The following is a 24,714-nucleotide window of genomic DNA, read 5'->3' on the forward strand; positions in this document are numbered from 1 at the left end:
GAAGATGAGTTCAAGGTAACCATGACTCTGTGTGTCTCATTTATGAACAATGCAGGAGCATCCTGAATGAGCAATAATAAACAGCTAGAGTTACAGTAAATTATCAGAGTGGATGATTTCTGCCAACAAACCCTTTCAAAACACCCTGCTGGTTAATAACATTTTCTATAGTAAATGCCTCTCATGCAACAACAATATGTGTAACAGATTCTTAGAACGTGGAATGAAGGAGATCAGACATGGGTTGGTTGGACCCAGGATTTCAAGATCAGAGTCAACAGGGAGCTGCTGATCAGTTTACCTACTCATAAGATCACGCTCCAGATATGGAACAGTGGGGGCAAATTGTCCAGCCAGGCCCGCTGTAATAGAATGAAGCCCTTCCGATGGACACAGGATCAGCCTGAAGATGCAACGGACACATGTGGTGAGCATCAAGTTGTCCAAAAAACGCCCCAAACATTACATATACATATTGTGTATACTGTGTTTTATATGAAACTATATAATGAAACTTTACTCGAAGGTAATATCGAGACCATGGTAAACAAACTGAGATCCTTATGTGAGATGAAGTCCAACACATCTAAAAAGAACAGAAGTGATACGCTGTTTAATTCCAATACAAAGATGGGCTCAGAAACAGGTACATCTACAACTTTTGCCTTATTGATAATGGAATCCTAATCAATGGTAAATTATGCTACGGTTTATGTATGCACACTGGTGTTTTATTATATATCTTTGCTCAATGTCATGCCAATATACTTTCATGAGAGCTATGATATTTTTATAGACTTGAATCCCCTTGCCAAACCCACAATTGATGCTTTCAACCTTGAGGATATCAAACGAAATGGCACCATCTCAGTGGAAATCAGTCCCATTTGTTTGTTGGCAGGTGAGTAGCTTAATAGCTAAAACAGTGTTTTAAAAAAGAAATGTCTCCCTGCAACCACTCATCATCAGTTCTATTTGTCGCCTGGTTATGACCAGTTCAACCACACTTGTCACTTTTGTCTTTATAGTATTATGAGAGGCCGAAAGAGAGATCTAGCCATGTTTGTTGAGACATTTATGTCTGGACCAAAGTGTTGCGCCATAAGATTTACATTTTCAAACGTTAAACATGGCAAACAAAAAGTTGTATTCTTTTATTTTTGTGACTGCCAGGTGAGACCTCATTGACTAAGCGCTTGCCAGCATTTTCATCTGGTGTATTTGAGGTCATGTTCAACATCTCTCTGGACAGACCGCTAATATCTGACCAACTGAAGGCTGAACTCAATCCACTGGTCATCACCATTATGTCCGCCACCTCAATGCCTTCATCGCCGGTCCCTTTCCACGTCCTACAGGTGCGACTTACATCTCACTGTTTATTGACAATGCCGGCTGTTGTCATACAGCGTTGGTAGCTATACCAAAGACAATGAATGGGGTTTAATTTGTAGATAGACCACAAAATCAATTCATATTTAATCTACATAATCATGAACCAGGAAAAAAAGACTGTATAAAGACATTAAAAACCAACACCGGGCAGTTGACCCACACCAGGTCAACATTTCTTTGATTTATTTGTTACATAACCTCCGTACTTAAGAAACAACACTTTTGTACATATTTTATCCAAACCCACTAACTGTTCCTAAACCTAACTAAGTAGGAATGTTGCCTCAACTTAACTAAGTTGTTTCCTGGGAAAACTGAAGTTTATTTTGAAAAGACTCTATGCATGTAATTAGCGGAAACCGGCACGTGTTGCTGGACTATTTTAGGAAAATTAATGTAAAATGAGAAGTGACCTTTTTTGTGAAACATACAAACTGTTCTATTAGGATACATTGAACAATACCACAATGAATACATGACTTGAACTGTACATGTTGAATGTGTGTGTTGAATACAGTCCCTCCTCATTCCCTATTTAATCAAAATTCAATTTGCACGCTTTGACATAGCTGCATGGTTTTTTTTTCTCCCAGGAAAAATGTGTGCCTTTATATTGCCAGTACAAGTTCCGTGACTTGAACATGCACAGAACAGACTACCACAAGCATGGCAACAAAATCTACTTCAAAGATGTGAACGTGATTCTGACTGGGTTGATGAGTCCCCAGGAGCTCAGAGAGTTCCTCTCAGGTCCACCTCTTGAGATAGAGGTTCATGATCGAGACAGAAAGTTGGAAGAGACTCCAAAAACAGCAGCAACGTTTGGCACAGGCTCAGATAGCGATGACCTTTATGGTGCGGCGGCCATATTAAAACAGAAGACAGCGGTCGTGAACTCTCACGGTGTTGCAAGGCTGAACTTCTCTGAGCTGCTGCTTCAGAAGAAAAGCCTCAAGGAGTACTTGCAAATCAAATGTTGCCCTTCCCTTGACATGGAGCGGAACAGGAAGACGAGCAGGCAGCCCATGCCACCAGGCCATTATTTTAAAGCCAATTCCCACCTCAAGGTCGAGGTTGAGGTATCTCGTCCACTCAACGTTAATGATGACAGCTGTGCTGGTCCGTTTGGGCGCATCATCTACCTCTTCGACTACAACAACTTCTCCATGATGACCAAGCTGAGGTTGGAGATCCTCAGAATCAACGCATCAGCTTTCCATCTGGGCTCGCGCTCACCGGAAAACATAGAGCAGGCCCTATCAAATTACACAATGAACTTCGAGCACGACAAGAGCCAGGATCTGGATTTCGTTACGGGATTCCATGTGCTCGATAAGACGCAACACATATTTGTTCTTGAAGGGCTGAAACGTAGAGCAGTGAGGAGACTTTGGGAGGCCGTTCCTATGAAGTAAGCCCGCGGACACTATCTCGCCCTAACAGTTTTCAGCTGTGCTGTCTATTTGGATACTGTGTTTAGATTCCAATGAGAACCCTGAAGCTTGTGTTATGTTTTGCAGGCTAAGTGGGAGTGAGGAGGAGCGGGTGATAGTCCTCTACAATTCAGGCCTGGATTTCTTCAGGCGCATCTACGACTCATTAGATGTGGGCCTCAGACCTATCCATTTAAACAAGTCACTAGAGACCATCATGAGACAGCCTCGGGTCTACGTTAGAGGCACGGTCCCCCAACCCTGCTTCCAAGCTTTGTTAAGGTACCCATATAGTGAGAGTACGTGGTCTTAAGCGACCATTACTGGGATTTACTACATGAATACTGTACCAACTAACAGCTGTAATGGTCTTCATTACAGATGGAATACTCAGTTATGATAATGCACCTACTAAGAAGACCTTGATTATGTTGGTGTTAAATAAACTAAACCACAATACAAATCATGTAACTAAAGTATAATTTTAAGCAGTAAAAACACTGGTATGATCCTTCAAACTTGTGCATAAGATAATCTATTGCAAGTTGACTATATACATGAATGGCCATGTATATTTGTCGATAAAATGTGCAATAAACGGCACACTAGACTTCACTATGGTAACTATTTATTTAAGGGGACATATCATGCTCATTTTCAGGTTCATACTTGTATTTTGGGTTTATTCAAGAACATGTTTTTATGCTTGAATGTAAAAAGAAACACAGTATTTTGTCTGTCTGAATATACCTGTATTCAGCACTTCGTTTTTGTGCCTGTCTCTTTAAGCCCAGTACGCTCGGATTGCAAAAGGTACTTCTAAAGCCATGAGTGGAGATCCTCAGACCTCAGGATGTGTCCCCTTTTAATATCTGAGAAAGGCTTGTATTCTTTCTACCGTAGGTTGAGCCAGCTTTGTCAAGCGAGGCAACTCAAAGACGTGGTCCAGTGCGACCTCTTCCCCTCAGCTGACATGATCCTCGGCATGAGCAAGAACTATGGCACATATGGCGACCAGTGGAAGCACCGAGCCGGGGCAAACACGGAGGCGGACATGCCCACTCTGCCAACAAAAAGACCTGTGTCGCTTGGTCTTTTTGTTGGGAAAAGCCAGAACGCGAAATGGAAACGCAACATCCAGCTGCTTAAACCGCCCAAGGACTTCATTCAGGTCTGTGGGCCTAAATCATTCTGAGTATAATACAACGTGTTTATTAGAGCCACTCATGTGTTACATCATTTCCAAGGACAATGTCAAAAAGGTGCACAGGGAAAGTGAGCGGTTGCAGAAGCCAAAGGCCGCTGCGTTTGGGATGGAACTGTCTGCGGCCGGGCCGGTACACAACTACAGCATCCAGACTTTCAACTCCAGTGAGCGCGCCAAGGAGCAGCGCCGCAAAGTGATGGCCCAGGTTTGAATGCTGTATCAAATATAAAGTGTTTTATAGGTACATACTGTATATGGTGCATCTTTAAAAATCCAACACAAGCCAACTGCGAACACCATGGCAAGAATACGCAATATTCGAGGGAAACACTTTTCCGGAAGTGTCTGGCAAAAAGATTGAGTTAAATGCATTGTGCTTCTCTGGTGATAACTCCAGGCTCCGGGGCGGAGGTTCACCTACAGTCAGCAATATCACAGTGCTACAGTGGAGCCAGGACACGTGACTGCGGAAAAGGGCTCAAACTCCAGCACCGCCACCCCTGCCGTTTGGTTCCCACGCGTGCGCATCAATGACTCCAAAGTGCACCCTCGACACCCAGATGAGGCTCGTGTGGAAGAGCTGAGAAAGGTGTGTGTTCAGTTTGTTGGCAATCCCATGAATCTTAGCACAGGGGTAACATTTTTATGATTTACTCGGCCTTCTTTCTCTATGCTATTAGCATATGATAGGACATGGATATTAACCTTGCTCTTCTCTTCCAGCCATGGAGAGAAAACATCCTACATGACAACAAACTGAAGCCGACACTTTCAAGAGACACATGGGCCTGGAAGCGGCGCCACGAGGACTTTCAGCTCTACTGCAATCCTCCCCCTCCTGCAACTGCTTACCTGGCTGGTAGGCTGTGCTGCATCAACCAATCACCATGAGACACTTTTAATTGTAAAAAGTATTTCACCTGTCATGTAGTGACCTATATATTTTGTCTGTTTGACATCGGCTATAATTGTCAGCATTCAGTGTCAGTAGGTATCCATTAGTCTGAAAATGTCTCCATCAACAGTTGCCTCAATATACCTTAATGTTTTATATTTAATTTTGGCGCTACTTTAGTGTTTGATGTGAAGCGATTGCTGAATACCAAGTCCGTTCTTGAGAGTTGACCGAAATTCATGCCGTGTCCTTTTTTCGGTAGTAATAAATTAAAGTCCTGGTACTTTTTTTTCTCGCCACACAAACTGTGCGTGTGCCATTTCATTTAGATGGGGACTAACCCGAAACCCACACAATGGCACTGGTTGGGTTTAAAATGTCCCTTTTTTCAAAACAACGTAGCTTATTTAAATGATAAAACGGTACAGCACATGGGAAGACAGAGAGACTAGGCAGTGACATCTAGCAATGCACTAAGCTCAACGGTCAGAGTATCCAAGTGTGGATTTTTTCCTTTAACTGTCTGGGCTGTAAGCTTTCTTTCCCTCAGTATTGAGGGCCAGTATTGATATGTTTTGATTGAAGCTCCAGATGGCGGCTGTTTGAGCCAGTATAATTTTTTTTTGCTGCTGCTGCAGCTGAGTAACTCTCCCACACCACACTGGAGGATAGATTTGGTCAGGGAGGAACCTTGGCGATATCAGCAATGAACAAAAATAATCTGCTTTCGTTTGTCCTGTCCAACCATACAGTAAAGTAAAATCAATACTTTTATCAGTTATATGACGATAAAAGGACACAATCTATAGAGATTTTAATCCAGAGTGTGCTGTTGATCCTTTAGGAGACCTTCCGCAGCAGGAGCAGCTCAAGGCAGCCAGAGCGCAGCACTGTTGCCAGCCGAAGAAGCTGCTTCCTGGTGGCAGCGCCAACCCTGCCAGGCAACGCCTCCCCCCCACAGTTCAAGGGTTACATGGGAGGAAACAGAGAGAATTCAGGAGATTCTGAAAGATGAGCCCAATAGGTATTCACTGAGGAAACCAAGCATGCTCCTTAATGTACCATGTTCTTAAAGTGGAAGGACTTTTGAGGAAATTTGAGGGTAAACTTTGCGCAAGACAAATTCAAGAAATATTTGGACTGCGAGAGAGTGCCGTAAAAGACACTGGCTCTGGTAGGGGTAGCGACTTGTCAACACAAGGGTAGCTCCACCCTATAGCATACCTGCTTTATGGTCTATTTTACTCTAAATGGAGCATGATTTACTAAATGAACATCATGTTGTATTGAAGAAGACTTGAAAGAGATAGCTTAGAAGTTACTTTAATCATCACTGAGGTTGGGAGAGACCATAAACTCATGTTTACAATGTTTACTGAGGGACTAAGTCGAGAAGTAGTCATTTTCTCCTAGATTACGCCCCCTGCTGGTCAGTAGAGAAAATGCAACTTTTAAGTAACTTCCGAATCGGTTTCTCGGCAGAACCGGAGCTTGCCGCCTGGCTAAAACCTTCCCTCCAGTTCCTCCACATGATGGACATGCACATTAATTTTCTCAGACTTCTATACAATCCGACTTATTTTTACAACCAGAGTCGCCGCCCCCCACAGTAGAGAGAATGCAAGTTTGAGGCACTCCCGCGTTGGATTCAGAACCGAAGGTTGTTGCCTGATATTTCAATTCAGTTTATTTTGTATAGCCCAAAATCACAAATTTGCCTCGGAGGGTTCCTCTCCCAGGACCTCACATCGGATCAGGAAAAAAAAGGGAAGGAACCTTCAGGAGAGCAACAGAGGAGGATCCCTCTCCCCGGATGAACAGGAGCAATAGATATGTGTACAGAATGAACAACGTTACAGAGTTGCAATACATTCAATTAATGACATAAATGTATGAATAATGAGTAGTAAGCATGGACCACGATCCATACCTCCACAATCCATGAAACAGTAGGAGGAAGGGGGGTAGGGGGCAGGAGGCATCACGAAAGACGCCAGACCTTTGAGGCAGAAGGCAGGGCCATTGGGAAGGAGGAGGCCAGGTCCAGGCCCGGGGCTGGATGCAGGAAGCAGGGGCAAGAAGCCAGGACCAGCTTCAGACCTGGCTGTGTCTGGATATAGCCACACTAGTCTTCAGTGAGCGTTCTTTTTAAAAAGACATACAGCGTAATGCAGTCATGTGACATCACAGAGATCGCCGCTCTAAGTCACACGCAGCCACAGGGAAATTATTAGCGTCTTCAAAGAGTTTGTGGTAAACTAATTTATAAGGGGTGTCACACACTTTTCAGTGATAAAGGCATTTTGAGCCCCAAACACGGTTTCTATCCTTCATGTTTAAAATCCTCGCCTGAAATCTTGTGCAAATCCTCTGCATCTCATCGGTCACAGGGACATAAACGTTTATACTTTGCCGCATGGATAATTGAAAATTGAACTCAGCTGGAAAACTTTTAATCTGTTTGTGCTGCAATATATTTAACCGCAGATAGCAGTTGCGAGTGATGCGCCATCAGCGGCCACAATTAATTCATTGTGAATTTGCCTGCGATTGGGCTACGGCACGCCATCAGTTTTTGGTCTCTCCAAACTCCACGATGTTTCCATTCTAGTCTCCAACTGAGTCGGTCTGCTGTTTGGTGCTGAGCAGGTAGTGTACATTGAGTTTTTAGAGCCCATTCACTGAGAACCTGCCTGCTGCAGCTGACAAGGATGCTGTGACAGCACATACAGCTAAATAATGAACTGAAACTCATAATAAAGCTCCGTCAAGCTAAAGGGAGCTTTCAAGTAGGACAGGTTTACATGTACAATTATATTCCATGATTATTCCAAATATGTCATTTGATGAATTTGATATGGTTCATGTAATCATATTTCATTTGGATATTCAGAATTAGGGCCTTATTAGAGCATTTAACCGTGCTGGGCTTCATATGAGTTTTCCAGAACACACTCTTCAATGAACGGGTTTTGTGTTCCGTTTGCTTTTCAGTGAGCAGCCGTCCTTCCTGTACAAGCGGACCGCCCTGCCTCCGACGGACCACGAGAAGAGCACTTTCCCTTTTCAGAAGTACGTACCTCAGAGCCCACAAAGACTGTCACGTGTCGACCAAGTAGGCCAATAAGCATGACAACTCGTATCTTGTGCCAATGTTTTATTATAGCACTAAACATAGAAGCACTTTGAATGAATCCCGTCATGCCATTTCCCCAAAAGTGTCATCTTTAAAGCAATGGTTAATAAAATATAGTATCTACGAACATAAATCTTTTAATTTATTAATTGGGTGTACAACTAATGTCACACCCAATTACGTTCAGTTGCAATTACGTTTTTGCAACTGAATCATCCAGTAAGTACTAATTGAATCACAACCTCTGGAACTGTGAATTTGAACGGTCTGCATTGTCCAATCAGAAGAGAGGAGACCGGTCACACGGGAGAGCTCAGTATGTTCGCTCGAGGGGGTGAGAGCAGACGTAGGCTCGGTTCTCCAGGACCTCCCTGGCGATCTTTTTGATGTTGGCGTCGTTGTTCTCGGGAGAGTCTTAAAAAAGAAAAACAACTTATTTAAAAAAAATGTCTCTGTCTGGATCATGCCACTGGATAAGTCTGATTACATGTAGGTCGTTAACAAAACAGGTTCAGTGTGAGAATGAAGAGCAGCAAAGGAGTTTAGAGTGTCTGTATGTGGGTTGTTGTTGGGAGAAATTCCGCAACACATGCAAGTCTTTTGTACCGAGATGCAGTTTAAAAAGAAAAGAAAAAAAGGGGGCGAGGGGGTTTAGGGGCTGTTCTCAATTACCGTTTCATGTTATACTTACGTTTTTGCAACTGAATCATCCAGTAATTGTTCTTGAAGAAAGCTTCGCTGCAGAATGTGTTTGCGAGCAGCACCTAGAATAATAAACATGCTTAAAATTAAAAAGCAGAGCAACAGGAAAACACGCACGCAGGAGGCAGTTAGAACTGCAACATGTCAGGAAGTAATCAAATGTGTAAAGGAGACAGTTTCAAAGCTTTGCAGCTCCAATTTTTATCAGTGACCCAGAGGTTTCATTTGACAAATATGTCAGATGAGCAATTCTGATCTATATTTGTTTTTACACAAAATGAACAGTCCCAAAACCTAACATGAACAATGAGGCTTTTATCATGTGGAACTACACTGGATGATTGAAGCCACATTTGCTTTTGAAATAATTCTGAACTTGGTTTGAATTACTCTGTGATCCTCAGGCAAAATAAAACATTAAAAAAAAGACACAAAGAGACTATTTTTGGACTGGAATTCAGTCAGACGGGGTTTCTAAAGTCTCTGTTTGTGTTTTACATAAAGTACAAAAGATGGGCTGCTGCGTGTTTGCTGACATGTTAATATGCCTGTAGCTACAGCGGAGAGGAGCTCCATCTGAGGCACAGAAGGCCGTCGCAAAGGAGGACGATGCAAAGCTTTTGCTGCCGTTTCTCCGTTAAGCGGTTGTGTGCTCTGCTCTCCGCTTTAAAAAGTGGAGCAGCACGTGGTTACACCTCTAGAGAATAGTTAGGTACACATTATAGCTGTGCTACATCTAAGTAAACAAGGCAAAGCACTCGCAGATAATAGACATAAGTAAACAGCTTGGCAACAAAAGTAGGAACAGAAGAGCTGAAGATTAGCGGTGACAGAATGTCGACATGCTGCTTTAATTGCTTTCAGTAGACAACTTGCCGCAGTGAAAACAGCCCGAGCTAATTAGATAACAACGTGCGTTTTATTAAAACGCAACTTGAGATTTTCAACTTTGGATCATTACAATGTGGGTAGTAGTATACAAGGTTTCTTTATTGTCACTGTACAACAGGGTTGCACAACAAAAATCACACAAAGTCTATTTTCTTCCGTGCAACTGGTGATTGTGTGTTCGCAAAACAAGCAAGTTGTCTACACTCAATTCTGTTGCTGGACACATCCGGTAGAGACAGACGAGGACTGAAGCTGCTGCTCTGCAACCAACAGTACTGTACGGGTTCAGTGAGGCCCTTCTGATGTGCGTACCAATCTGTTGAGCTAAATAGAAAACTATGGCAAAAAGCTGTAAACATTGCCATAATCGTCATATTTGAACTTTTCCAAGGGTCTTTAAACACACCGTGTGTAATGATCAGAAAAAGCAACTGAAATTAAGCTTAAAATTGTGATATTCCATCAAAAAACATTCTACATGTCTGATCTGGTTACTTTAAACATTTTATTGGGGGCGAGATTTTAAAAGAATTCTGAGCTCCTCAGAGCATGATTGACTCGTCTGAGAAATTCTGTGAAATCTCGACTGAACTGCAGGCCACTGACCACAGTGCAGAGAGGAGAGAAGAGGTGGAAATTGTCAAACAATGGAATATATCCACTCTTAGCTTCTTAGTTAAGGTTGTGCCATTTCCATAGAGGTACAGGACATTTATACTGCAGTGAAAATCAAGACCACAGATAGAAAAATGTGACAGGAGAAAACGAAACTGCTTGATGTTCAGAGGGTTAATTGAGGCAGATTGTGTTTTCTTTCTAGTATGTCTTCATTAAAGCTTTGATGTGTGTGTGTGTGTGTGTGTGTGTGTGTGTGTGTGTGTGTGTGTGTGTGTGCGTGCGCGTGTGCGTGTATACACACACTGCACACACCTCGTGGTCGTGATTCCTAAGCCCGATGCTGATGGAGCGGCTGGTTCTGGACAGGACGGCCGTCATGGCATAGAGGTGGATCAGCACATCTGCTACTCTCTTCAGGATGAGCTGTTCATCCACTATGGTCTGAAAAAAAAAAAACAGGACACTCCCAACCTCAGTGATGATTAAAGTCACTTCTAAGCGTGTCTCTGTTGCACATCGAGGAAAAATAACCATGGAGCATTCTGTACTGTCAGGTAATCAAGCTCTCGCTCGCCGCAGCTTAGGGAAACGGTTTGGATTTAGCCCGTAAGTAGTTGATTAATAACTTCCTGTGTTTGGCGATTTGCTTGACATGAGTCCATACAGATGTCAGGGTCCCACGTGGGCTAATATGCGACACCGGTGCTCTTCTCTTGGCAGGTTTAACCCTTTATGACCGCTCAGTGGGAGGAGTTTTGGAGTTGTGCCTAGTCAACATATAGTATGTGAAGTAGATGTCCTGACTCCAATTCCTTCCACGGAGGAAGGACCCACATTTCACACACTTAACAGTTTCAAGCTATAAACATTAGTACGTGTGGTAATTAAAGAAGAATTCAGTTTTATTATTGCTTGGTCTTCTATTCTATCAGTAACACCAAATAATTGAAGTCCTGGAACTATTAAGGAACTTTAGACCAAAGTTTTCTGCATTTCCATAGACTGAGGAAGGCTGGTGGCGGCCTTTTCTAGCGCTCGCCTGCGGGATATCTCTTGCCTTTTTTGTTTTTCCTTCCCTAAAAAAAAGTGGAGAAGCGACTTTACTTCATCAGGGGGGGGGGGGGGTACAATGTCCACGGAACTTCATCTAGAACCTGGTCCCCTGCGGTCGCAATGAGTCCCTTATAAGGTGTCTAGTTCCTGTCCTAATAGGGTCTTTACATAACAACTATGCCTCATTTTCCTCAAAATATCTTTTATGAATTAGAAGGAAAAAACAGTCAAAGGAAAAACCAAAGCGTTGTTGATCTTTTGCTTATTTACTTTATTTTTTAAAAGACAAGTGTGTAGTATTTAGGGCCATCTAGTGGTGTATTGCACCATTTGAAAACCCCTCCGTTCCCCCCTCCCCCTCCCTTAACAAGCGTGTTGAGAACTACGGTGGCCTTCAGGTAACTTAAAAAAAACTAAAAGACTCAAAAGGCCAGTGTTTGGTTTGTCCGTTCTGGGCTGCTGTAGAAACATGCCGGATGCACTTCCTGTATTGTTCCCCTCAGAGGGGTCCATGAAAAGGACCCACCCTCATATGTAGATATATAGGGCTCATTTAAAACAGAAACACAATGATTATTAGTGTCAGGTGATAATACACTCGTGAAAATATAGTCATTAATATTATATTACATTTTTGCTCATAGGTCCCAAGAAAATCCAACACACTGGAACTTAAATACTCAAGGTCGTATTCTTCAGCAGCTGGAGACTGCAGTGATATCAAAGCCCTCTGAGGGGAACAATACAGGAAGTAGAGATCTGGAAAAGCTGACCTGCTTCCAACAGGTTTATAACTTCTGTGGGGAAGCCCAGTGAAGGAGGAAAGAGAGGAGACTTTGGAGCAGCTGTTCGAACAGATCACCCCAGAGGCGCTGATTGGAATATACAAACGGATATCTGCCACCATTCAAAACAAACGGGAATCAGGAGGAAAAACCCACAGCTATTTATCCAGAATTAAACAAATACATTTATTTTAAAAAGTATAAAAAAATCTAACTTTACCTTTCCATATCTGTAGAGCAGGCTCTCCACGGTCGAACCAAAAAAGTCGACATTCTGTTCAAACTTCTTTGCGCTTTCCTGGAAACAGAAAAGCTCCAGAGTTTCAACCAATGCATCGGATTAGATTGACAGACAATGTAACCCTTGAAGTTCAAACATGTTTTACTGCCAAGCTGGGATGCACTACTCCGTCTTTCCCCGTCAGGCCGAGGTCCACTGTACTTCCCAATGAGGTCCTCAGTTTCTTGCCGATCATGCCCAGAGCCATGCCTATGTTTCCTTTCTTCATCTCCCTGCAGGCAGAGTGGACAAAAGATATAATGGGACGGCGGTTTAAATAAAGTAAACAATGTAATCCCGGCCACAGCCTTTTAAAGATCAGAGAATCATACAGTTTAAAGCTGCACCAATTCATATTTTTGTAATATCAATGGGGAAAACTGTTTGTGTGTAAAGTGAAAGGAGTCGCTCGTAGTAATGAGCCCACAGAGAATCATCACCCGACTGTCGTTCACTGCGGCTAAACAGAGTTTTGGGCTTCAAACTTTGCTTGCAAAAAAAAAAAAAGAATACACTACCCACTACTTGCTGAGCACCAAACACCAGAAACTTTTAGCAACTAGCACTGTGATTACAGTGGAGCATTTAGGATGAGTTGGTGGAGGAGAGCAAAACAGAATTAAAACATAAATATAGGACACAGAAACACATTTCCAAATACGTGCTAATGTTGCCATGAAGCTGTTGAATCAACTCTTTGCTAAGGTGTTAGCGGCGACAGCTTCATACAATCTAGTTAACATGTATAGGATTTTGTTGTTGTTTTCGAGGGATGTCCTAAAAAGGTTCCAAGACAAAAAAAAAAAAGGGGGAAAAAATAATAATACTTTCCAAAATCACAATATACATCTTGTTGTATGTCACGATATCAATGAATACATTTAATAACTTCCATATTCTTACTTTATTTTTCCTGTGAGGACTTTGCCAGCGTACTGCATTCCAGTGAGAGCGATGTACATCCTCAGGATTTCATTGGTACCCTGGAAAACAACAGAATCTTAAAAATGGCACACTTAGTTAAATCTGTGTTGTTGACTGAGTATCATTGATTTACAGCTCAGTACAAAGAGAACTGTTTTATTGATAAGCTGCTGCTCAGTCCACTCATCAAACTGCAGAAAGATTCCTTAGACCTCAAATGTGCCACCTGGTGGCCACTTACGGACTGGATCATCTGAAACCAACTCTGGTGGATTCTCAGCCACATAAAAAACGTTTGATTCACCTTCTTTATGTCAAAAAACTGACAGAGAGAACATGGTATCCTCAGTTGGAACTACTGGCCAGATTGTAATGAGAAAAACTAGAGGAAACAAACCTTTTTATAGTGATCACATCTGTCCAGGTCAAACTGATCACGGGTGATTATTTCAACCAAATATTTTGTATTCTTCTTTATTGCTCATGCAGATTATCATCCCGTCATGACTTCAATGTGCAGCACCAGCCTCCGGTGGCCAGTCGGAAGCAGACAGGTCACAGGCAGTAGTAAAAACAGCTTAAAATTACCGTTTTTACACATTAGCATGTATGAGAAGACCCAAAATGAGCACTTTAACAGACTACAAGAACATTATGTAAAAAGCATCCATACAAGCGTTTGATCACTGTCGAATTTAAGAGGACGGAAACCTCGCGGTGACGCGTCTGCTTCCACCTGGAAACCGGAGGCTGGTGCTGCGTACATGTTACAATCATGACGGGGAAAAAAAAAGACCAAAGATAAACTAGTGATAGTCCTCTTCTAGAGATCACGTCAGGCGCACTAATACCTCAAAGATGGGCAGGATGCGACAGTCTCTGACGTAGCGCTCGTAGGGGTAGTTCTTGGTGTAACCCAGACCTCCCAGGATCTGCAGAGCTTCACTGACACAAATCCAGCCTCCCTCTGAGCTGAACACCTGAACAGAAGATAGAGAAAACAACATGACATTCCATCTTATTTAGATTTTTTACATGACCGGATTTTAATGAGAAAGCCATCTAACCTTCACCATGGCAGCCTCCAGAGAACAGTCTGGAAGCCCTGGTCTGTCCATCATCCCCGCTGTCAGGTACGCCATGCTCTCCATCACAAAGACATTAAGAGCCATCAATGCAAACTTCTCCTACAGAAACGGGGCAAAGACACACTTTATTCACCTCTGACAAGAATGAGTCGATTATTCATAATCTAGGGAACAAGTAGACTAGTAGACTGGACCTGAATCATTCCGAATTCACCCAGGTTTTTGTTGAACTGTTTTCTGGTTGTGGCATATTCAGCGGTCATTTCTATCAAAAAGAAAAGAAAAAGTCAAACTGAGATTATCTCAACAAAACCAACAGTTCTTTATCAGGATTCTTTTTTTTTTTTACCAATTAGTTTCTTTATCATTCCAGCTGATGAACTGCCCATACTGAACCTCCCCGAGTTCAGGATGTTCATAGCAACCTGTCCAACACAAAGAGAAAGGGTGGTAAGCAAATCCACACACACACACACACACACACACACACACACACACACACACACACACACACACACACACACACACACACACACACACACACACACACACACACACACACACACACACACACACACACACAAACACACACACACACACACACACACACACACACACACACACACACACACACACACACACACACACACACACACACACACACACACACACACACACACACACACACACACACACACACACACACACACACACACACACACACACACACACACACACACACACACACACACACACACACACACACACACACACACACACACACACACACACACACACACACACACACACACACTTAGATAAAGGATGCGGTTTACCTTGAACCCACCACCTATTTCCCCGATGACGTTCTCCACTGGCACTGGGACGTTGTCAAAGGACACTTCACAAGCTGAAAAAGTTAAATAGTTTGATTACAAATGACTCCCATGTGTTCGCCCACTCCTATCTGAATCCCGAGAGGCTTACTGTTGGAGCCCCGGATGCCCAGTTTGTCCTCAGGCTTGCCGCTGGTGACGCCCCCAAAAGCCCTCTCCACGATAAACGTAGAGATCTTATCTTTCTTCACGCCATCTATGACCACCTCCGTCCTGGCGAACACGGTCATGATATCTGCCATCTCACCATTTGAAATCCAAAACTGGTGACACACAAGTTGATCTTTAGAGTTCAGGGCAAAACGAGTAATGAAAGAGTGGGAGTGAAGCTTTAAAGCTCGATCAAAGGTTTGGCGAGCTGGATGCTCTGACCTTGGATCCACTGATCAGGTAATGTTTGCCGTCTTCCGAGAGTGTCGCCCGGGTCTGAATGGAGGCGGCATCACTTCCACTGAAATGATCAAACTGAGCGTAAGTCAAGCTCACCCAAGTAAAAGTAAAATATGCGATCACAATGTCAACCGTGTGGTGGAAATTGCTAATTTCTGATTGGTTGGAAATCTTATAAGTGGACTAATGACTTTGCCGGGTACATTGACTATACGTGTTCATTCCCTCAGATCTTTACATGTTTAACTGTCTTACGACGTTCAATCAAAGCAGATTCAAAATGGCTATTTATTTTACACTGACCAATAGAAACAGACCTCGTCGTGTCAAACTAAAATCAGATGGCTAAGACACAATATAATAGATGTTTGCAAAAATATTCACCCCCTTCAAGTCAGTATTCAGTAGATGCTTCTTTTTGATACCAATTCCTTAAACTTACAAGCATCTGGGTTCTCATGAGACCACAAGATCACATGGGCGTGGCTTAGGTAAGTGTGATGGGACAGGGAGAAGCTCCTGAGGAGCTTAGCGTAGATGGAAAATCCACAAATAAAATCATTTGAATAAAGTGATGAATTTGTATTTTTTTTTTTGGTGCTATTAAAACAACTTTCTCTAATGAATATGATGTGAGGGCAAATGTAAAAATGTGAAGGTAAACACCAACAGATTATATTGAAGCACAACATTTTGTTCCTTACAAACGGTGTGAATTTCGGGAATTACTACATTTATCTTGATTTTTTTATATGTTTTGACTTTGAGTTATTGGAAAGGTTTGGATCACTGGAGTCCAATTCTACAGATCTTCATCTGCAGCTGTGCTGCAGAGGGTAAATGTAAGGTAAATGTAAATGACATTTCAGTGAAGTTACCTTCCAGGCTCCGTCAGACAGAACGCTGCGATGTGTTCTCCGGAGGCTAGTTTGGGCAGATACTTCTGCTTCTGGGCTTCATTTCCTGCTATCAGAATGCCCTGAAAGACCAAACAGCCGTTAACAAGAACCTCGATACCAGCCAGGTTACCACAGGCTAAAACCATCGACTGTATACAAGAAGTGGACGCGGTCATCGAGGCGTCACCCATTTGGTTTGTGGACTAACGTTATGAAGCCTCGTATTTTGAGAGGCTGCCGTCGCCATCTTGGAATACGGCCGTCGTCATTTTTGGCATCCAATGACTGGAATTGCCATTTTTGGAATGTGGATGAGTGACGTAGAGACACAGTACACAGCTCTGGTAGTGACCTGTCAATCACAGTAGCCCCGCCCAAAAGCATACCTTTTTTTTTTATGGTTTATTTAACTCTAAAGGGACACTAATTTAGTAAATGAACATCATGCTGTATTGAAGACTTGAAACTAGAGATTGAGACCATAAACTCATGTTTACAATGTTTACTGAGGGAATAAATTGAGAAGTAGTCATTTTCTCCTAGACTTCGCCCCCTGCTGGTCAGTAGAGAGAATGCAAGTAACTTCTGCAACGGCTTCACTCGGCAGAACCGGAGGTTGCCGCCTGGCTAAAACCTTCCCACCAGTTCCTCCACATGAGGGACATGCACATGATAGAGATGTTAAGATTTAATTTCCAACCACTGTGACGTCATCTCATTTTTACCTTCAGTCCAATGGCTTGATGTGCAGCCAGTGTTACAGCAATAGAGCCATCCAATGAGGTGATCTCTGCCAGTCGTGCATACACGGTGTTGGACAATCCGAGACCCCCTGGGACATAAACAAACAAACACTTCCTTTAACTTGTGCTCAAAGTTCACGGTGGCATTATTACTCAATTTCTAACTTACACCTGAGAGAAATAGTTGTGAAGCCCTTTTAAACTCGGGGTTGGGTATAAACTGTAGTGGATGGATTACCTAAAACCTGGCTGCACATTTTCACAAACAACTAATCGAAGAAAATGTTTGTGGTGCGACCCATTTAAATGGTCTAACATCCACTTAGTAAACACTTTTACATAGTTCTAAATAGGTTAAGTCTGAACTTACAAAGAGCTGCTCATCTTACCATACTCCTCCGGAATCATGATTCCAAACAGCCCGAGCTCCTTCAGCCCATTCAACGTCTCGGGAGGGATTTTGGCTTCCCTGTCAATTTTCGCAGAGTCGACTAAAATCACAATTAAACATTCGCTGTCAATTCTAGCATCAATATGCATGCATTAAAAAAGATGGATGTTGTTGCTAGTAGCATTTTGCAGTTTGATTTCACTCTTGCATCCTTCAGCCCTCTTATCTCACCTTCCTCGCTGAAGAATTTTTCCACGGGCGCAACAAGCTGGTTGATCTCGTCCAATTCTTCATTTCCAATCTCTGGGTAGGGAAAGACCTCAGCCTGGGGGACAAGCGCACCGTTTCAGAAACTAAATCACAACAAGAAAACAGTATATGAACCTAAATGTGAGGTGAGATTAAGTTTAGGGAGAATGCGTTAATTAGACCGTAAAATGAGAAGCTGCTAACGGAACGCTTCGACAGAACTCTGCTCTGTGTTCATAAAAAAAAGAAAAGGAGGAGCACAAAACAGATTACTGACCGTCGGAGGTAAACCCGTCATTGTGTTGTATAAAACTGACATTTTTGCACATCGATCTACACACAATAATCCATGATGGCAAAGTGAAAACATATTTGTATTAAAAGTTCACACCCTTTGCTGCCGGAGCCCTCCAAAAGTTAGGTGAATCCTGTTTGCTTTGATTATTTTATTATTAACCTGGAGATGTATTTCAAACTTCTTTGGAGTCGACCTGTGGCAAACAGAATCGATTGGACGTAGTTTAGAAAAACACCCGAGTGTACAGTATATAAGGCCTGTAATGGGAATTTTATATTCCTAGTTGTATTTTATTATCCCAGTGAACTGGCTTACAAATTTATTTGCATCTATCAGAGCCTGCTAGAGCCTTGCATGACTAGAGGGTCAGATAGGAGCTGCTCAAATGGCATAGAAACCCCGGTACCGGACATTAAGTAATAAAGTACTTGTGTGGACAGGTCATAAATTAAGGACAGAACGTAAACCTCCAGAATGTTTTAGTTTCCCACTCTGATCCAATCCCTTCTGTTCTTGCCACAGCTACTAGCAAGATGTTCCTTTGAACCAGTGAACGAAAGGGAACATTTTTGGACTGGGAAGGCGTCATTCAACCTCCAGTTGTACCAGATGAAGCCAATGCTGACGTCTTTTAAAACGTGCATTCTCTCTACTGGCCATCAGTGGTCGACTCATCTGGTTAAATAGAAGTATAAGAAAACATCAAGTGAGAAGTAGGGTCCTTTCCTCATAGACTTCTAAACAATCATACTGGTTTTAGCATTCAGGAGTCGCCCCTTGCTGGCCAGTAGAGAAAATGCTCGCTTCAGGCATTTATTCAGGTTTCCGCCTGGGAAGAAATATATTGGTTAACCTTTACATGTATTTGTTTTAACCTTTGACACTTAACTTGTGAGATAGCCGGTTGATAAATAAATGCATTACGACGAATGATATCACTTTCTATGCCACTCAGCACCAATAAAACCTGCAGCCTGGTAGCCGCAAGCCATTGCACATATAACTTGGGGTTAGCTAGCGTACCGGTGGCCTGACCTGGACAGCAAAAGCTACGATTGGCCTGATTTGGCCTAAACCGACGTGACGCATTTCCGGTCTTTTTCCCGGCATTTTTCTTTGCCGATCGCGATTAAAGTGTAAGTGGAATTATTTTATACATATCAAAGAATCTACGTGTCAAATTTCATTAACATATATGGACGTTTACATGTCTAAATAATACAGGAAAGTTACGTTAATAAGAGAAAGCAGTAAGAACGCTCGGGCGACGATCTTTACTCTTAAAAAGTATTTCTGTATTTTCATCGTATTGCTAATATGAGTTAGCATATGAATCCATTTTGTCGCTAGCTTTACACTAGCCAATGAAAATATGCCATCATGTGTGACGTAGACTGTTGTCGAGGGGAGGGAGGGGGCTGGCAGAAATGTTTGGCGGATGAAAAAAAAAAAAAAAGAAAAGTTGCGTCAGCGGGAAAAACGAACACATAATCGCAGCACTATAAAGGAGGCAGCAGTTTGTTTAAAGCTCTGAAAACACAAAGGCAGACATAATAACATGTTTTTCCTTGTTTTTCATAAGCCAGGCTACATCAAGTATATTCATGCACAATGATCTTACTATTAAATTATGCAAATAATGTTGGTGTGTGTGTGTGTGTTTGAGAGAGACTGTCTGTACATTTGTTGAAAGTCAGCAGTGGCTCTTATGATTAGAAATGTAGATAAACCTTCAATATAATACAGTGCTAGGTTATATATAAAGTTCATAAAATGTAATATTGTTGAGTAAATTTCTCTCTTGTGTGGTTCATGTTCCTGCCTGAAAAGACAGAGCGAAGGAAGAGAAAAGAGGAAGGAGAAAAGAGTAGAAAGAAGCAGAAGAGAAAGATAGGAAGAAGCAGAAAAGCAACAAGAAGAGGAGAACGCAACAAGGAGAAAAGAAGCAGAAAAGAAAGATAGGAAGAAGGAGAAAAGAAAGGTAGGAAACGTGTGTCTGTGTGAGAGTGTTTTCCTTTACAGGAGGACCAAGAAAAGAAAAGATGGATATAGAAAAATCTATTAAATCTGCAATAGTTTAAGGTAAATATATATATATATATATATATATATATATATATACACACACATACATATGTATATGCATGTGGTAAATATGCATGTGTCTATACATGGTGAACTGGCAATTTATAGAATTAATCAACCTTATTAAGACATTTAAAACTAATTTTGAATTTAATTTCTGACTGCCAAAAAAATGTTTTTTTGAAGATGCCAAACATCCGGCAAATCCGGAAGAGGGAGAGGAAGACAAGGAAGTGGTCCCAGGAGGCCATTATGCAGGCCTTACAGGAGGTGAAAGCAGGCAGGCTCACTCTACGGTAGGCAGCCCAGCAGTTTGGGGTCCCGAAGTCCAGCCTGAGTGACCGAGTCAGTGGAAGGGTGTCCTCTCACTGTCCTGGGTCAGAGGACACTCCTCACCCCTGCAGATGAGGATTCCCTGGTGGAGTACTGCTTGTACTCTGCCAGTTATGGGTTTCCACTGACGAAGCCTCAGGTCCTGGCCCACGCTCTGGCCATTTACAATGAGCGCCATCAGACAGCACCCAGGACCGTACTTGGCCAGACGTGGTGGATTAACTTCCGGGAGCGGCACCACCATCGCCTTACCGCTCGGACCCCAGACATCATTGACCGTGGGAGGGCATCCTGTGCCAAGAGGGGGCCAATAGAGGAGTATTTTAGGCTCCTCACCACCACCAGGAGACTGTGGAAGCGAAGCCATGTGAGCGCGTCCGGGCCGGGACCATGTATGTATACAGATGACTCTTGATTGTTATGATTAAATAATGATTATTATATATCTCTGGCTTCGGAGCTTCTTCTTCCAAGCACCAGGTAGCTCGAGATTCTCTGAACTCTTACACGCCCCAGCCGCAGAAGACCAGTGTCCCTCGGGGCTACCTCAGCCACCAGCTCCGGACTTTCCATCGCCGGTCCCTCATCCCGCTCTGTCCCCTCTTGTGCCTCCCATGGTCCCCGGCTGCTGAGGGACACCGCCACCATCCCCCGTCTCCTGGTCAGCGCACACTTATTTTGCATTTGGATTCACACATAAATCTGAATGCAGTATGTATTTTAGTATTGTTATAATAAAATATGATTATTATTTTAGAGCCTTCAACATCGGCATCGGGACGTGGCCTCCAAAGACCTTCCTCTCCCTCTCACTGTAAATGCTTTATGTAACCTGAAAAAAACAATATTATAACATGGTGGTGAGATTAGTCATGATGAAGACTAAACAAAACATGGTTATGCTTTTTCTGTTATTCATACAGCGCCCCAACCTGCAGAGACCTCATCATCCAGCTCCTCGTCTGCTGGACCCACGACATCCACCGGTAGTGTACTTAATGTTAACTTTCTTTGTATGCCAAAATCTGATCATTTTCTTTAATTTTTAAATTTTTAATTCTGTGAATAGGTCACACTCCTGAAGACATGGAGACAGTTTGAGAGTGTGGCCGGTGCAGGGAAGCCGACCCTCCCGAGAGCTCCGAGGGACTGGTATCACACCACGTGTGTGGGCTGGGACGAGGAGCTGGATGAGGAGGATTATTTTGAATGTTATTTGTGTCCTGATTAATTTAGTTGTCTCTTTTGTATTTTGTTTTTGTCTCTTTTATTTAAATAAATATTTATCATCTTTTCAAAGATTTGCACAAGTCATTTGTCTTTTGCTTTAACAATGTAGCTTTTCAATCATGAATACTTGTGCTTTTAGTTGTAATATAACTCTTACCCTGCACTGTTGATAGTAATTGTTATATACAAGATGTGTGTGTGTGCATACTTGTTAAATGTCATGCATGAGCTGGTGTTTTTCAACTGACTGACATGAGAAGAGTTTAACAAAACATCCAGCAGATAGTGGTATAGACTCAAATGGAAACTACGGAGCTTTGTTTGTTAGATTGGAGTTGTTGAAGTGTGATATCTTATCGTGAAGGACAGAACAACGAGCCCGGTTATGTTGACAGCATTTTGGTGACCCTGTAACAAGTTAATATCCCCGAAAAACCAGAAGAGCCGTGTGTTTACTACGACGATAGAAGTTAGGCCGAATCAGGCCAAGCCCAATTGGGCCAAGCTAATTTACCGGCATTAGCGTCCTTTTACTGGCTCTAGTAAAAGGCAAAGCTAACTAAAAAAATTAAAACGATATTAGAAGATAATAAGTTAAAGCTTAGTTTAACACCATTAAATCAGCTGAAAAACTGATACGATCATTTTTATCAATATTTTAAGTGACATGTTATTTGAATGTTAGCTAAAATCTGTCCGAGACAGGACACGATTCCGTTAGGTCGTTTGGGGTTCGATTTAAGTAACACACATATGGACAGGAAAACAGTCTTCGACACACCATTACCGATAAATAGAAAGACAGACACGAAGTTCCGTCCGTCCAGCACTAGCTTACTCTTCGCCTAAATTATAGTGACATTCATTTGACAGGTAAATACTCAGTTACGGTACCTTGTTCACCTGACCGAGGAACAAATCCTTGGCATACGCGAGGTTCCTTGAGTGCGTCTTAATGGACCTTCGCTGCTGAACACGAGCCACTTCTTTCCCGGCATATTTCGCATTATGTGCGAGCAGCCGCTGTCCGATTTGAACGGATTTGGACAACACGACGAACCTGTTCACATTCATCATTCTTCAGGCACAGACCCTCAACTTCATGTAGCCGGTGTATCGCGTACACCCACTGTCGGGATACCTTTCACCCATTTCGGTCTCATGTTGATGACGTATGCAAATATTCAGATGCTACCTTCAAATACCCTCGCAAACTGCGTACTTCAGTTTATAGGTTATGAATATGCTCTACGCTACATGCGTTTTATAGCAACATCAAACACACAAATGAACACATATTTGTACTTTGTCTTTAATTTATTTTGAGAGTGAATTTTTTAAAAGTGTAATATAATAGCAATGCAACAATATCACTCTCCCCAACCTTATTGACAGCATTTCCATACGTTCGTCTCATTCAGCAGAATTTTTTTTTACGTCCTCTCTAAACTATCAGAAAAAACATATGATTGGAGAATGCAGACTCATATTTGGAGTATAAACATAAATGTTACCAGCCAGTAAAATGTAACCAAAGTGTAAGCTTTTAATTGTAAAATACAATAATGGTATAGCTAAAAACAAAAGAGAGGACATGACACATCGCCCTCAGTAATCCTGTCTAAATGTCGTGGATCGTGGGTCGTCCTCGTCCGTATGCCCGCCTTGATATTGTAATATTTCTGTCGACACCTGAACACAGCACAACATCATAACAATGGCGCGAGGCTACCACTTGCTGGCGCAATATACAAAGGAGCTATGAAGCAGAAATGGCAACACATAAAAACATAGAAGAATGGCAAATTGGAACTTGCTTTTGAAACAACAAATGTAGTCAACGTTCAGCAATTATAATAATGTAAAGATAAAATATGAATATATACATATATATATATATATATATATACACACATATATATATATATATATATATATATATATATATATATATACACATATATATATATATATATATATATATATATATATATATATATATATATATATATCAGGCAGATGGTCAAGTCGGATCAATTTATTATTCGTCCTGAGTGGACAGTTTGTGCTGCAGCGGACATAAAAACACATATGACATGGAACACACAATACTACATATAAACACACAGCACATAAACATGTGCCCAGGGTGACTTACACGTACATGCACAGTTGAGAAATGTTGGCATTTCATAGCAGGGTCACCGCCTAACAACACCTAACATGAACTATGTTCCATTTACGTGGGCCGGGGCCTTCCTTGGTGTTGTGCATGCTGGCTCACTGGAATTGCTGCGTCACACTAAATAGGATGGGACCACAATTAATGTTATTAATTACACCTAATTGTATTATAATAATACACAAAACATAGAATATGGTCTAAATCACCATTACCAATGTAGCACGCGTCACTGTCTAACAGAACGCAACGGGGGACGTTGCCCGACAACCATTCTCTGCCGGCAGAGGAAATGAAGCCGTGCGCTTGGGCCCCTCCCAGCCGCATGATGACGTCGTCCTGCTGACACCGAGGACGTAGCCCCTCAAAAGCCAGGAAGATCTATTTTTAGCTCCAACCTGAAGGGCCGGACGGGAGAACAGGGCAAGCTGTCACTCAGACCCCCTGCCACAGTCAGGCCAGCCAGCCAGCCAGTCGAGTATGTTGACTGTGCAAGACCAAGGAGAGAAGCAGTGCAGAGGCCCTTCTGCTGTATTGGCAGTCAGCGAATCCAGAGCAGTTTGTTTAGGTTTATATTGGAGGCCTCGGTGCCCCCGAAGAAGGCCTTTTGC

The 24,714-nt window shown here is 42.4% G+C and overlaps 1 protein-coding gene and 1 long non-coding RNA gene across 2 annotated transcripts; one reads left to right on the forward strand and one right to left on the reverse strand.

The window, feature by feature from the left end:
- Window positions 1-8,072: 8,072 nt before the first annotated feature.
- acad9 (acyl-CoA dehydrogenase family, member 9) lies at window positions 8,073-23,097 on the reverse strand. Its single transcript, XM_034532746.1, has 18 exons — window positions 22,816-23,097; window positions 17,958-18,051; window positions 17,725-17,826; window positions 17,318-17,424; window positions 16,572-16,672; window positions 15,676-15,754; window positions 15,395-15,566; window positions 15,244-15,317; window positions 14,757-14,832; window positions 14,602-14,672; window positions 14,387-14,506; window positions 14,171-14,299; window positions 13,299-13,378; window positions 12,502-12,628; window positions 12,336-12,413; window positions 10,590-10,718; window positions 8,758-8,830; window positions 8,073-8,480 (listed from the first exon to the last, which is right to left on the reverse strand). The coding sequence occupies exons 1-18, from the start codon at window positions 22,996-22,998 to the stop codon at window positions 8,380-8,382; spliced, it is 1,896 nt and encodes a 631-aa protein (XP_034388637.1). The 5' UTR covers window positions 22,999-23,097; the 3' UTR covers window positions 8,073-8,379.
- LOC117730774 lies at window positions 21,420-21,883 on the forward strand. The gene is made up of 3 exons (XR_004609490.1): window positions 21,420-21,505; window positions 21,615-21,677; window positions 21,761-21,883. It is a non-coding gene; the product is annotated as an uncharacterized LOC117730774 (long non-coding RNA).
- Window positions 23,098-24,714: the final 1,617 nt, after the last annotated feature.

This window comes from Cyclopterus lumpus, chromosome 5, assembly GCF_009769545.1.
Source record: "Cyclopterus lumpus isolate fCycLum1 chromosome 5, fCycLum1.pri, whole genome shotgun sequence".
In the NCBI taxonomy this organism is placed as follows: Eukaryota; Metazoa; Chordata; class Actinopteri; order Perciformes; family Cyclopteridae; genus Cyclopterus; species Cyclopterus lumpus.

Coding starts and splice junctions, on each gene's coding strand:
- acad9 (XM_034532746.1), bottom strand. CDS start 22,998: ATGATGAATGTGAACAGGTTCGTCGTGTTGTCCAAATCCGTTCAAATC. Junction 15,567..15,675: donor ACCTGATCAGTGGATCCAAG/GTCAGAGCATCC, acceptor GTGTGTCACCAG/TTTTGGATTTCAAATGGTGA. Junction 14,507..14,601: donor GTGAATTCGGAATGATTCAG/GTCCAGTCTACT, acceptor CCGTTTCTGTAG/GAGAAGTTTGCATTGATGGC.